This window comes from Osmerus mordax, chromosome 16, assembly GCF_038355195.1.
Source record: "Osmerus mordax isolate fOsmMor3 chromosome 16, fOsmMor3.pri, whole genome shotgun sequence".
Classification (NCBI taxonomy): Eukaryota; Metazoa; Chordata; class Actinopteri; order Osmeriformes; family Osmeridae; genus Osmerus; species Osmerus mordax.
This window is the reverse complement of record NC_090065.1, coordinates 7650515-7663570: the sequence shown is the minus strand read 5'-3', so window position 1 is coordinate 7663570 and position 13056 is coordinate 7650515. Positions and strand designations below refer to the sequence as shown.

Here is a 13056-nt window from a genome sequence, read left to right as displayed (position 1 = left end):
GACAGTGGCACACAACATCAACTACGCCTTATTTTATGTTGCTAGGCTGTGTGAAATGACAGCTTGTCACACACAGTGTCATCTGACTCTGTTAATGTGTACCGCAATCACTGATTGAACTGCAGAATTTGCTAGAGAATTTAAGTTCATGTTAGATATTTTTTTACTGTAGCACCTAATATCAATTATTTCAAATATAGTGCTGTATAGACCTCCTGCTCTTTATTCTCTGTATTTCTAAACTTTGTATACTGTAATGCCTTCTCCTCGAGTAGCAACAGTTTGTACCTAACTACCCTATAACTACATTTGACAAGACAGTACTTACCCCAATCCTCTGAATTTCACAAATAAAAACTATACGCGACAAAGCAGTAGTACATCATCACCACAGCAGTCATGAATGCAGATCTTTGTTACCAGCCACATACCTGCGTGAAGAACAAGTCCCCTGGGATTCCAGTCTCTGCACTTCAGTAATGTGTTCGGAGCATTACTCACAAGACTCAATCATGCCAGTGACCAAAGTCCTCTTTTTTATACACTGAGGTTTTAGCTTCCGAAAAAAAAACAGATTTTTTTCCTGGACACATATTTCAGCTCTTTGATAATGTCCTTGTGATGCAATAAAACAAAAAGCAGGTTCGATTTCACATACACAACCACCTTGTACTATGTAATACAACAATTACCTGTACAGTACCTGAGTCACGTTTTATGCATTGATCATGTGTGATTGATTAGGATGCATGGTGCCAACAGCAGCGGTTCTCATTGTTATTCAACTTAGATGGCAACAACAATATTTTTTTCTTTTTGCTCGCTTTGCTCGCTTTGCCAATCATCCAGCTGATCATATCAAAATATTTTACAATCAAATACATTGTCTTTCCCTGTTTTTATTTACGGCTATAAACACATCTCACAGTTCTTGACCTTTTGGAGGTTAGCGTTGCTAGAGGTGATGGGAGACAGTAGCATTTTCTCAAATTATTCCCACAAATGCCAGTCAAACATAGGCCGTCATTAAAACAACAATTTTCAACAGTCTGGTCATATCTATTATGATCGATAGCAACATGCTGCTAGGCATTGTTGATCCTTGTGGATTCAAGGCACTCCCCCCTTCCTCCTTCTCTCTAAGTCTATTATGACCAACTGGCCTACTCAGATGTCAGTCTTAGAGTTTTTGGCAAAGCCGTCATGTTGCTGTATCTTATGCCAACACATAAAAACTGGTTTGTTTGTCTACAGTTCTCATACTTAATACATTTATATTAACAACAAAGTCTAGCAGTTTGTCTTTATAAAGCGACTTGATGCAGCCAAATCAAAAGCAAAGCAAAATAGTTTTACTGTACCCCCACTTCCTAAAGGTCACAAAATGTTCCATGTCATCTTTTATGAGTTATACTTTTTGTTGACACATGAATTTCATATACTATAAACATGTGTCAAAGGTATTTTTATATGGGATCTTTTTTAATGGTTGGCCAAAGGTAAATGCAAATGATGATTTTTCCATGTTAAGAGGGGTAAACATTAACTGTTCACAAAGTAGTCACCTTTTAAATATTCCCTCTCACTTTAAATGAAACGAAGGAGAGAGAGAGAAGGATAGAGAATTGAGGTAAAGTAAACGACTCAAGGATTTGCCCATATAATCTCAAAAGACTCATTTTTGTTGATTTACTCAATACATGATAAAGATAAAACTGCGGAAACTCTCAAACTAAAAATGTCCACTAGTATCTTTAGCATGTTCTAACCACTAGATGTCAGGAGAGTAATGCAGACCACAAAGCTGATGTGACCATGTGCTGTTCAGCAGATGTATTTTACTGTACATTTATTTGTTGTTAAGACTTTAGCATCTCGTCAATAAAGGCAGATATAAAATATTGTTAGCATCATGGAATGACCATGCTCAAGTTTTCCCTGCACACCTTGTCTATTACACCAGTTTAAAGTGTCCATGTACAGCACTTAACATGTCTTACAAAAACATATTTTAATGCTTCAAGACAGTACAAGCCACTGAATTACCCAGATGACAAACAATCCTGCATATAGTAGCACTTGGTAAGAGAGCATTCAGCCTCTGCAGTTGTGTTGTAAGTCTTTGTTGCTTGTGTTTTGACAGCTGCACTGGGATAGTAAGGGAGACAGAGGGAGACAGAGGGAGACAGAGGGAGACAGAGGGAGGGAGAGAGAGAGAGAGAGAGAGAGAGAGAGAGAGAGGGAGGGAGGGAGGGAGGGAGGGAGGGAGGGAGGGAGGGAGGGAGGGAGGGAGGGAGGGAGGGAGGGAGGGAGGGAGGGAGGTAGATTTGTTCAGCCACACAGCCGGAGAGAACAGACAGTACTGGACTGAGCAGGCCTCTCTTCACTGACTGCATGCCTCTGCAGTGCCTCACATGGAGGTTCATGTGACCACACTAACAGGAGAACCCAGTGTGTTGAAGCTAGCCAGCACACAGACATTGGCACAGCAGGGCATCCAAGTGTGTACTACTAAAATCAGTTGCACATAGTGGAGAGATGATAATGGCTTACTCAAGAACATTTAGTTCATGCACAAGCACACACGCTGTATGTGCAAACACACACACCCACCCAAACACACACACACACACTAACAACAACTGCATGCAGGCAGTCACTCTTGCCCCTCCCAGTCTACTATGTCTCTTAGTGAACTCTTAGTTCCCTACAGAAGCCATTTTCATGTAACTGCTTACAACACAACGTATTTAGATGAATTTAGAAGACATCCAATGTAAATAAAAGGAAAAACTCAGCTGTTACTGTTCTGGCAATGCCTCCTGACAGAACTCCTTTTGTATCTAGTTATTCATGCAGGTCATACATGTTTTGTTAAAAAGGTCACAACTGCAGTGTAGCTGTCAACAGGAGTTTTGTTGCTTAGGCTTTTCTGTGCGCAGCCAGATCAAATCTAACAGTTCCTGCCTACTCTGTCTCTCCTGTTCATGACACAACTGCTGATAAGATCACTCTGGTGAAGTATTTGCAGATGATTGCATAACCTAGTTTCTTATCCAAAGCTGCAGTTTGACACATGCCTTTACAGTGAACGTTTAAAATTGGAATCCACTATAGCATGTTTCGCATCCAAATGAGTTCCAGCATTTTCCAACTAACTCATTTCACTTAAATGGAATTTGAACATTTAGTGTTTGTAAACATGCTTGCACTTGAACTCTGTGGAACACAACCTTCTCACGTCAAACATAAGACCCCTTGACACACACAGTGTAGCAGCAGAGCCATTTATCTCACTGCCAAGATATTATCTTACACCCTGCTAGTGATTAGCCCCTAGTACCTCTGGCCTGGGTCCAAGATGTGTCAATATGTTTGTCACAGGAAGTCTCTTTGTTTTCACTGTCGTGTTCCATAAAACAACCCTGTCACAGACAAAGGGATGGAAACTGAACTATCACTTATGGTGTCATTGTAGTGTAACTTGAGCTCAAGGTTTTGACTGACCTTCTTAGAGTGGAACTATGAAAGTGAACAGTTACAGTAATAGGGAATTTGATACAACTTTTTTGTAACGTTTTTGGGCATTTTGAATAAGCTAATTTGCTCATGGATGCTTAGCTTATGTTGTTGGCTGGTCTTTGAGAATGTGTATTTATAGTTGATAGTTGATAAGACAGTGTGGACTTGTCCATCTGCCCCTCAGTAATCCGTAACCTATTTCTGCCAGTAGACTCAACCAGAGACTTCACACTCATCCTCAGTTGTTTTTAACTGTGTGGTCATCCATGTTATTAGTAGCAACATTTTTGCTACCTTTTTTAGGAACAAACAACACTGCACTGAGATCATTAAAATCATCCTCATGATGCAGTTTCACCCGGCCATTCCCTCTCCCTCCCCTCGTTTACAACCACAGCCAATGACTAGTCTCCGTTGTCCACCGTCACCATGAAAGCTATTGTCCATTATGACATAAGAGCAAACGTAGAGTGGGCTGAGCTCATTGGTCCATGTGGCCTTCCCACAAGTGAAGCACCAGAGGCTTGGAACAGAGGACTATAGAAGCCAACCCAGCCAGGGAGGGATGAAGGAAGCGATGGGAGGTCTCTGTTGTCATAAGAGAAACATGGTTTTTTGTTCCACTGGTCATTACAGTTCTACTGACTCATCATCTGGAAGTACACACAGCACTTCAGGCATACAAGCAAACAGGAAGAGCACACCATGGAGCATCAGGAAGAACATTTACAATACAGTAGAGAGCTTCTGTGTGATGATGCATCTGAATCATTCTCTCATCTAACAACAACTCTGGCATACAATCACTGTACTAGATTATAAAACCAATGTTTAAAACAATTATGTATTATAAATTATGGTTGTATAATACATTGAGGCATCATAAGGTGCTACATGATACTGTGAGATGTGTCCTTTTGGAAAAAACACTAATTCTTTCTATGGCTATTGTTCTAACAAATTAATATTTCATAACAGTCTACCTCAAATAAAAGTAAAACATGACTCCACAGCACAAAATGGGACATCATCTGATACAGTACTTCATGTCACTCCCAGGGAAATGGAGAGCATCACTGTACTGTAGTTCTGGAAAATAATTCATGGAAAAGGAACTGGGGCACAGTTTCACATGCCTCCAAGCTTTGTCAAAACTTTGTTGGTACCTCCTCGTATGTAGGCCATCACAGGCACAGCTTGACTGTAAACTGGGACACAAGAGCCGGTGGCAGCAACCTGAAAGAAAGACAAAATGTAGGTTAACAGCAAGTTATGTAACGTAGCCAATGTACTACCAAGACAATGTTGATTTAGTCTCATCAACTGCAACTTTAATGAAATAAAACGGACATGATCTCTGGAGGGTCTGTGTTTTGGTGAAATTACATTGTAATTGGCGGATGAATGGTATAGCAAATGTCTTCAAATACATTTATTTGATTCTGTCTATTTCTTTCCAATTGCAGTGAAGAGTTCTTGGCTATGATGGTGTTGAAAATATTTCCACCATGTATGTAGCTTACAGGAGCTCAGTCCATGACTCACGCTCTCCTCCCCACTCCATCTCTCCTGAGCTCTAGGGAAACATCAAGGCAGACTGAGAAACAGAGAGAAACCCTTTTGATGGACAGAGTGCTAATTTCTCAAGCACCAAGACGACAAGAACTACAAGTCTGAGTCTGTCAAGTCAAGGAAAAGGACCGAAATAAGAAACAATGACAAACACAATATGTAAGAATAGTATTTGTTAAGATATTCTGATTGAAACTCAGTAGCCTTAGTTTACTGTACCACATCCCCGGAGGAAAACCCTTTTGCATTAAAACAACTTTTGCCCTTGAGCTCTTAGACAGATGACCAAGATCCAAAAGTTCAAAAGGGTTCATATTATTTTTTAATCACAATATATTAATTTCAATTTGATGAAGGACGAAAATGAAGATATTTATGATCTTCAAATGATGGAAAGGCAAAGTCCAATCAAAATTGAGCATTGGTTGCCAGATCAACAGCAAGCTTCTATAGGTTTTGCTTATTACTGACATTGATTGTGTGTCAGCACTTTTGCCTGTATTTGGTGTTCATTCTGTATGTAGGTCAATGGAACATGGGACACTTTGCGGTGATTCCTCCTATTGTGGTTCAGCTATCTAATTGCACATGTTTGTATTTTGTCCAACAGGACTGCTGTTTCCAATGACAACTGGAGGGTTGGAGACACTGATTATTTTTGACAGTGGTAATTGTCTTGACAACATAGGCAACTGCGTGTGTTAATGAATGCACGTGTGTGTGTGCTTGTGCATGCGTATAAAGTGATACGTGATAACACACACGTGTATCATGAATGTTATGTCGTATTCAGTAACATTTGCTCACGTGATTTTTGGAAGCACGTTTCAGTTTTGAGAAACGAATGACGTGCAGAGCAGTAGCTCATCTTCCTGTCCAGCCAAGAAGGGGGGAGCAGCTGGTGGGATATTTTGGTTCCCCTTTTTTCTGCTTGTGCCTTCCATGTGACCAAAGGGTTACTTGCACACTATACTCATTCCTCTCTCAACCAAAACCGGAACAAATTAAGTGATTATCTTTAGAAAGCACAGACCCTGTTACATTTGTTTTTTCCCCAAAACTATTTAAATGAAATTCAACACGATTCGATTTTCTTCCACTAATTCGGAATTCTGTAGACCTATTACAGTTATTTGAATGGACTCAGTCTCAAAAAGAATAAAGAGAAGTTTTTAAACATTATGAGTGAAATCCGAAAGGCCGTCGGTTATCTGGGAATCATTCATTTACACCGTTTTTATAGGCTATTCTAAAATGTATCGGCATTGTCCAGGGTGGAGAACTTCCCCAAGAAACGGTTACAAGTATTTACCATGATTAATTTGCGATATTTAAACGCCCAATCAGTGTGTGTGTGTGTGTGTGTGTGTGTGCGTGTGTGTGTGGGGGTGTGCGTGCGTGCTTGCGTGCGTACCGCTCGCTTTCCTTGTGATCGTCTACGTCAGACACGCAGGGGGAGTACCGATGAGTACACCGTTCTCTCTTACAACATTGGAGAGGAAGAGAAGGAGCTGGCTGTGTCACGGATCAGGAAATTCTTGAGGGTCTGATAAAGAGAGAATACCACTGTCACAGCGGGCTGAGTACACACTCGAATCTGGAATTACGGAATCTGTGGATGTAACCGAATATGGTGGTCATCACACACTCATGGTAAGTGGCCGATCAGCGGGTATTTGGTTACAAAAACCAGTGTTCTACACCGGAGGTTTTTCAGTACTACTGTATCCTCCCTTCAATCTAACTTTTTGTCCCACTGCATAGAAAATCGTTTTCAAAAGTTGTATGCCAGGATTCAAAACCAATGGTAGTAGGCCTATAGTATCAAATAATTGTTTACGAGTTTGTGATCGACTTTATTGTTGAAATCTTTTTGTCGTGGTAAAACCCAGACCTATACGAAACAGCTTACCATGAGTGGATTGATTAATAGCTTGGTACTGCGACCCCAGCCCAGACGGAGAACAATGCTGTCATTGTAGCTTACATGTATCACCAGGGGTGAAGAGGTCAGTTGCGGAAGTTAAGGTTGCCAAAATGACGGAGTGACAAAGACCCATAGTTGGGTCAGTTGGGTCAGTGATTACTACTTACCATATAGGCCTGCTTGTTTGTAATATATACTCTATTTTGAAAACCACTTTGCTTAGTGTATAACTTTCGTTATTATGACCAAAAAATAAGATGAAAATTGATCGCGCAAATGTACATGCCTGTACAAGACTTTATGCCAGGCAAACATATCTGCCACTGAGGCTTTAAATTATTTATTTGAATACAGAAAAACAGATGCTATTTGACTTACTTTTAGATCTTACATTTATTTTTCATCAAAAGACACGTGTGCAACAGATAGTTCTTGGTGGTTTCTCCTTACATCTATCATCATATAGCCTAATCATCTATGAGGTGTGGTCAACAGTTGTGTTAATGTGTATACACCCACATTCTTATATTTTTAGGAGGAAGGAGGAAGATTATGAGACTGTGTACAGTCACTATGTGTAACATACCAGGGTTGCCATGAGTCACTAGCTTGTCTAGAGGACAGTCTGTTCTTGGCACTGCAGGTTTACAGAGGAAGAGGAGACCTCGACCAGGTGAACTGAACTGCAGTGCACACTGTTCTCTTTAGCCACTCGCTGTGTTCTCTTGTCACCCCTCTGCTATAATACCCCCCCCCCCCCCACACACACACACACACACACACACACACACACTCTCACTCACATATACACACCATGCACTGTTCATTTGAACATGAGGTCACAAATTCCCTATTCTCACACATCTATTTATCAGGCAACATATGAGGTCAATGTCTTTCAATTTATTTTGGATAATGTAGAGCTCTTCATCAAACCTTTATAGAAGATTATTTGACCAAGATTGTCAGATATAATTTTTCTCATATATACAGTCTTAAAATGGCAGATGAGCAGAAACAAGACAAGACACAAAGGCTTCTGTGATCGTACTTTAGCCTTGTGTAGATGGACATTCCTGAGAAGAATCCCTATCTATTTGGCTTGTTCTGGGGGCCAGAGATCAGTCAGCAGAGAGATGTATCTTTCTAAAAACAACATTCTTGTTATTAAGCACACATTCTTCTATTCTTTCCTTTGAGAACACGTGTAAAAGGTCCATAGCCAAATATAACAGCTTCTTTTGGCCATAATCCCTCTAGAATGTTGTTGTATTTGGACTGCTTGTTTTCACGTTTTCTTTCCAATAAACTTAAGGAATCATTGGAATGTTAATTACTCAGGGGGAAAAGAAAGAGCTGTTGATTTCCAACCTTTGCTGAAATAGGCTGCTACTGTGAAATGTTTGGATTTTGATACTATACAAAAGTATGTCACGATGTATCCATTACATTAATGTGAGTTTAATGACTAAACAATCAGAGAAGTAAAAACAACCAGTAGTGCCACATTTTACAATTATTTAGGCTAGAAAGTGTCACAAACAAACACATGTTTCTAGTTACTGTGTCTTTGGACAGTAGATTACAGATTACATGAGAAAATGTCATGTGATTTCTTTGATCTTAAATGTAATGCACTCAAATAAAGAGAGAAGTGCCAATGTCAGTTTCACAGCATCTTCACAGGATATCTCATAACCACAACTGTGGTGTTCATCCCTTTGATTGTTGCAATGGCTATGTTTTGTGTTCTGACAGATCATTGAACCACCAGAGTCAAGAACATGAGTGGAGTCTTGAAAAGGAAATTTGCTGAGGTGGATGAGGAGGACCCATGTTACGCCTCTTCCTCATCCTTCTCCTCCCCCTCCTCCTCTGCTTCCTTGGAGTGGGAGTCTGACGGAATGAGCCTCTCAAGTGACGATCAAGACTTCACACCCAGTATCCCTGCCTCGCCCACAACCAGTTTACCCAGTAAGAATTTTTTTTTTTTTTCCTTCTTTGAAATTATGCAAACCTTTTATCTGGCTCATTGCCCATGAGTGTGTTTTAGGAGAGTCTCTTATCAGCCTGCACCAGTGCTGTTAGTAGTGCCTGATAAATGTGTACTGAAAGCTACTCTAGAGGGAGAGCAGACATTTAATAATCCACAAGGAAGGCTCTGAGCTCATTGTAATGTCAAACTATTTGCCTAGGCAATAGTATGTGGATTCAATTTGGATACGATAACACAAACTCCTTTTAAAACTCAAAGCAGTTTCAAATGACTGAATTTAAATATCACCAAACTATGATGTTGCTCAAAGACCTGGTAATGGTAATGGAAAATCAAGTTAACCTGGTGAGTTATAGTAAATTAGTTGTGAAGGGTAAAGGGGTCAGTTACTACTAGTTTTTTTCTGGTCTTTCACTCAACCCTTGTAGCCATCTAGCTGTGCTCCCTCAGCTGAGTGACAGAACAAACAGTTCCCCAGTGAGTTGTGTCCTCTTTAGGCAGAGAGAGAGAGCAGAGCCGGCTTGGTCAGCTCGTTTTCCTTGTTTACTGACCTCTGTCTCCAGAGTTCATTCTCAAGCGAGTGTAGTCATATGATTTGGTGTTACCAAGCTGCCGAGTGAACAGCTAACCCTATACTCATTTCTTGTAGCAGAAATGTCCTTAATGCTTTTTTTCCAATATAAATGTAGAGTAAACTCCTTGGAAACCTTGTGAAGATCTAACGATGGGTCTCACTGGTTTACAGGTTCCATTCTTTTCATTCCTCTGTCCTAATGCTTAGTGGTTAAATAACTGTTTATTCCTTGGTATTTACTTTTAAAAAGTATAAAAAATGTACTCTTGACAGCCACTGACTCACCTCTACTGTCATCTAGTGGTGACTTAGAAAACTGCACAAGAACAGATGTGCACACAAATGACCTTCCAAAATGTCTCTACAGAGGCTAGATATCTCCAGTTTACCTGAACCTTCCTGGCCCAGCCTAACTGACCCCTGCTACTGTAGTTCCACAACTAATAAAAGTCTAATTTTCTCTCACCTCCTTTTCCTCCATCAGTTCGGTCCATTTTGAAAAAGGCTAAGGCCACACAACGCCATGGCAGGGTCAGTTTTGACCTGGTGACCGTGTTCCTGTTCCAGCGCAGCCAGGGCTTCACCAGCGTGCCCAGCCGAGGGGGTGCCACCCTGGGCATGGTGAGGAGGCACAGTTCCCTCCGCAGGTACACACTGGCAGAGCACGCCCTGGATCGCCAGCACAGATGCAGGGAGAGGCTCAGAGAAAGACTCAGACAGGAGAAACTTAAGGAACTGAGGCAAAAAGTGAGTAGATTTCCCCCAAAAAATATGACAAATATTAGATGTCACCCAGAGAGACAACTTTCTTCTACTATATATATATATTTCCTAGTAGAACACCATTGGTCTTTTAAGTGACATATTCTACCTTACTTTGACAGATGACAACCAACGGAGCCATACTTCTGGAGGAAGCTAACAGACCATATATAGATCAATTGCCAGACGAGGACCTTAACATCCACCTCAGTGATGCTGACCTGGACGAAGGGGGCTTCCTGCATCCATACCCATCCAAGCAGCGACAAGCCCTTCTCAGGGCCGCAGGGGTAAAGCGTATCGACAGGGAAGAGAAGAGACAGCTGCACGCTCTGCGTCTCTCCAGGGAGGAGTGTGGCTGCAACTGCCAGGGTTTCTGTGAGCCAGAGACGTGCGCATGCAGCCTGGCAGGCATCAAGTGCCAGGTACGGCAGGAGAAATAACAAACAAAACCGTTGCTAGTTTGGACGTTGTTTATGGATGAGATGTTTGAAAATGCATTGACATTTGCAGTCATCACATGTATTCTTATGGACTAAACATCTATAGATTCAACAGCTATAGCAACTCTTCTCGAAACGATATTCTAAACAGCTTTTTGTTCATAACGATGTTCTCTGCTCACGTGCTTTTCCTACTACAGATGGACCACTCCAGCTTTCCATGCGGCTGCACAAGGGACGGCTGTGGCAACACTAATGGCCGGGTGGAGTTCAACTCCAGACGTGTGCAGACTCACTACCTCCACACTGTCATGAGGCTAGAACTGGAGAGGAGACTGCAAGATGATGAAACACCCAACTGCCTGGACCAGAAAAGAGTTTCACTCAAGCACCAGGAGAACCCGAAGGAAGAGGACCAGGATGAGCCACAGCAGTATGTCCAGGAGAAGAGCTGCCCCTTTGGGTTAACTACAGAGGATGATGGCCTTCATCTCACAATCCCCACCACCCCTATGTTCCATTTCAGTGTGGAGCTGGCTGTGTCGGGGGAGAACAGCTGCAGTAGTGACATGTCCTGTTCTTCTGCCAACAGCGAAGACTCAGAGTCTGGGGGAACACCTCTGGTCAACCAGCCTCTCCTTGAGGAGGGGGATGAAGGGCTGGTCCGCATGCTCAAACTGTGTGACTCAGAAACCGAGGACTGCTCTATGGGAACTGACAGTGAGGCTAGGCACATCAAACAGTCATATCAATGTTTCAATAACTCGGGGAAGTATGCTGTCACAAACGCAGCCAATTCTCACACCGACAAAAGTATTGGCTCTTGCCAAGCAGAGTACCTAGATGAAAATGCTAACCAAGACGCAACACGGTTTGCTAACAGTCCTATTCAAGAATATCCTAACACTCCCTCTCCTTCCATTGACTACTCATCAAACAGCTATATGGACCTCAGCCTCTCCTCAGAATCAGACCTGGAGTTCTTTGACAACTTTCCTGACTATAGTTCTGGCCCTCTTCACAAGTCTTTCAAAGGACACACTTACCCAGACAACTTTCACTATCTACAGTTGCTAAGCCCTCCACATCACCCACAGTACGATGAGACAAGTACTTACCTCCTGGAGTCTTTGATAGGCTTATCTGAACCTACCCCAGAACCAAATTCTTCGTTTACAGACAGTCAACAATTTGAAGTGATCCAGTAACCAACTGGCAATGTTTCATGAGAAGTGATACGCGCATGGATATTAATAAGCATAAAACATGAATAGAGCACAGTTTTGTATTTTTCTACGATTTATAACATATAATTTGTACAGTAATTTTTCAGGACATGTATCTATATTTGTACTTTTTAGTAGGCTAATTGTTTTAAATGTGATTGGAAAAGAGGAACATTTGAGTCAAACAGCTTTTTATGATTTGTAGCTCATGCTTACTCATATCTGAAGGTCAAATGGTGTATAACATGTATCAGAGATGGATAATATTGATATTGATCTATTGTTTCATATAGCTCTATTTAATATTTAATACATTATTTGACAGTTTCTGCACTTATTTATCAGTCAAAAAAGTATAATTTATGAATTTATGGAGTGTGGTGGGTTTTATTTAATTTTGTTATAATTTATGTTCAACATGAAAAGGCTACTCAATGGGAGTTTCAGAGAAGAGATCTTTGTTTCCAAATGAGTCTCAAACTTCAGCAGTTAGTCAAATACGGTGCTGAGGGCATTTAGAATTTAGAACTCACTTTACAGAATGTAATATTTGTATTTATTTGTTAGAGCAATAGAGAAGAATTAAATTATCATCATTCTCATTTATTTATACCCAGTGCTCTAGTTTGTATATAGCAAGGGCATACATGTCTATACTTAGTACCCGATACAACATTTATATTCTATATACATTTATTCTGTTTGTATAAACACCAACTACAGAACCCATCATCACTGGGTAAAGTGTGTGAGAAATGTCTGTATGGACTTATTTATTTGTACCTGTGTGTTCCTCTTGGTCAGTCGATATTTTGTTTCATTCCAATAAATATTTTATTTGTCAATCTCATCTTCTTTTGTATCCAATAATAAGTCTTTCTGAACGGAGGCGGTTGTAGTGCTTCTGGTGGCTACACATGTGCACCCAGACGTGTTCTGTACTGTGGTAACAACACCATGGGTGACTAATTATTTATCATGGTAAATTCATATTGTGCTTATTTCAGTATACACTTTCTGAACATTTCTGTGTT

General features: G+C 40.9%; 1 protein-coding gene across 1 annotated transcript; it reads left to right on the top strand.

Annotated features, from left to right (window-relative positions):
* Positions 1-6596: 6596 nt before the first annotated feature.
* Positions 6597-12867, top strand: LOC136958458 (cysteine/serine-rich nuclear protein 1-like). The gene is made up of 5 exons (XM_067252367.1): positions 6597-6747; positions 8780-8995; positions 10076-10338; positions 10476-10778; positions 10997-12867. The coding sequence occupies exons 2-5, from the start codon at positions 8806-8808 to the stop codon at positions 12002-12004; spliced, it is 1764 nt and encodes a 587-aa protein (XP_067108468.1). The 5' UTR covers positions 6597-6747; positions 8780-8805; the 3' UTR covers positions 12005-12867.
* Positions 12868-13056: the final 189 nt, after the last annotated feature.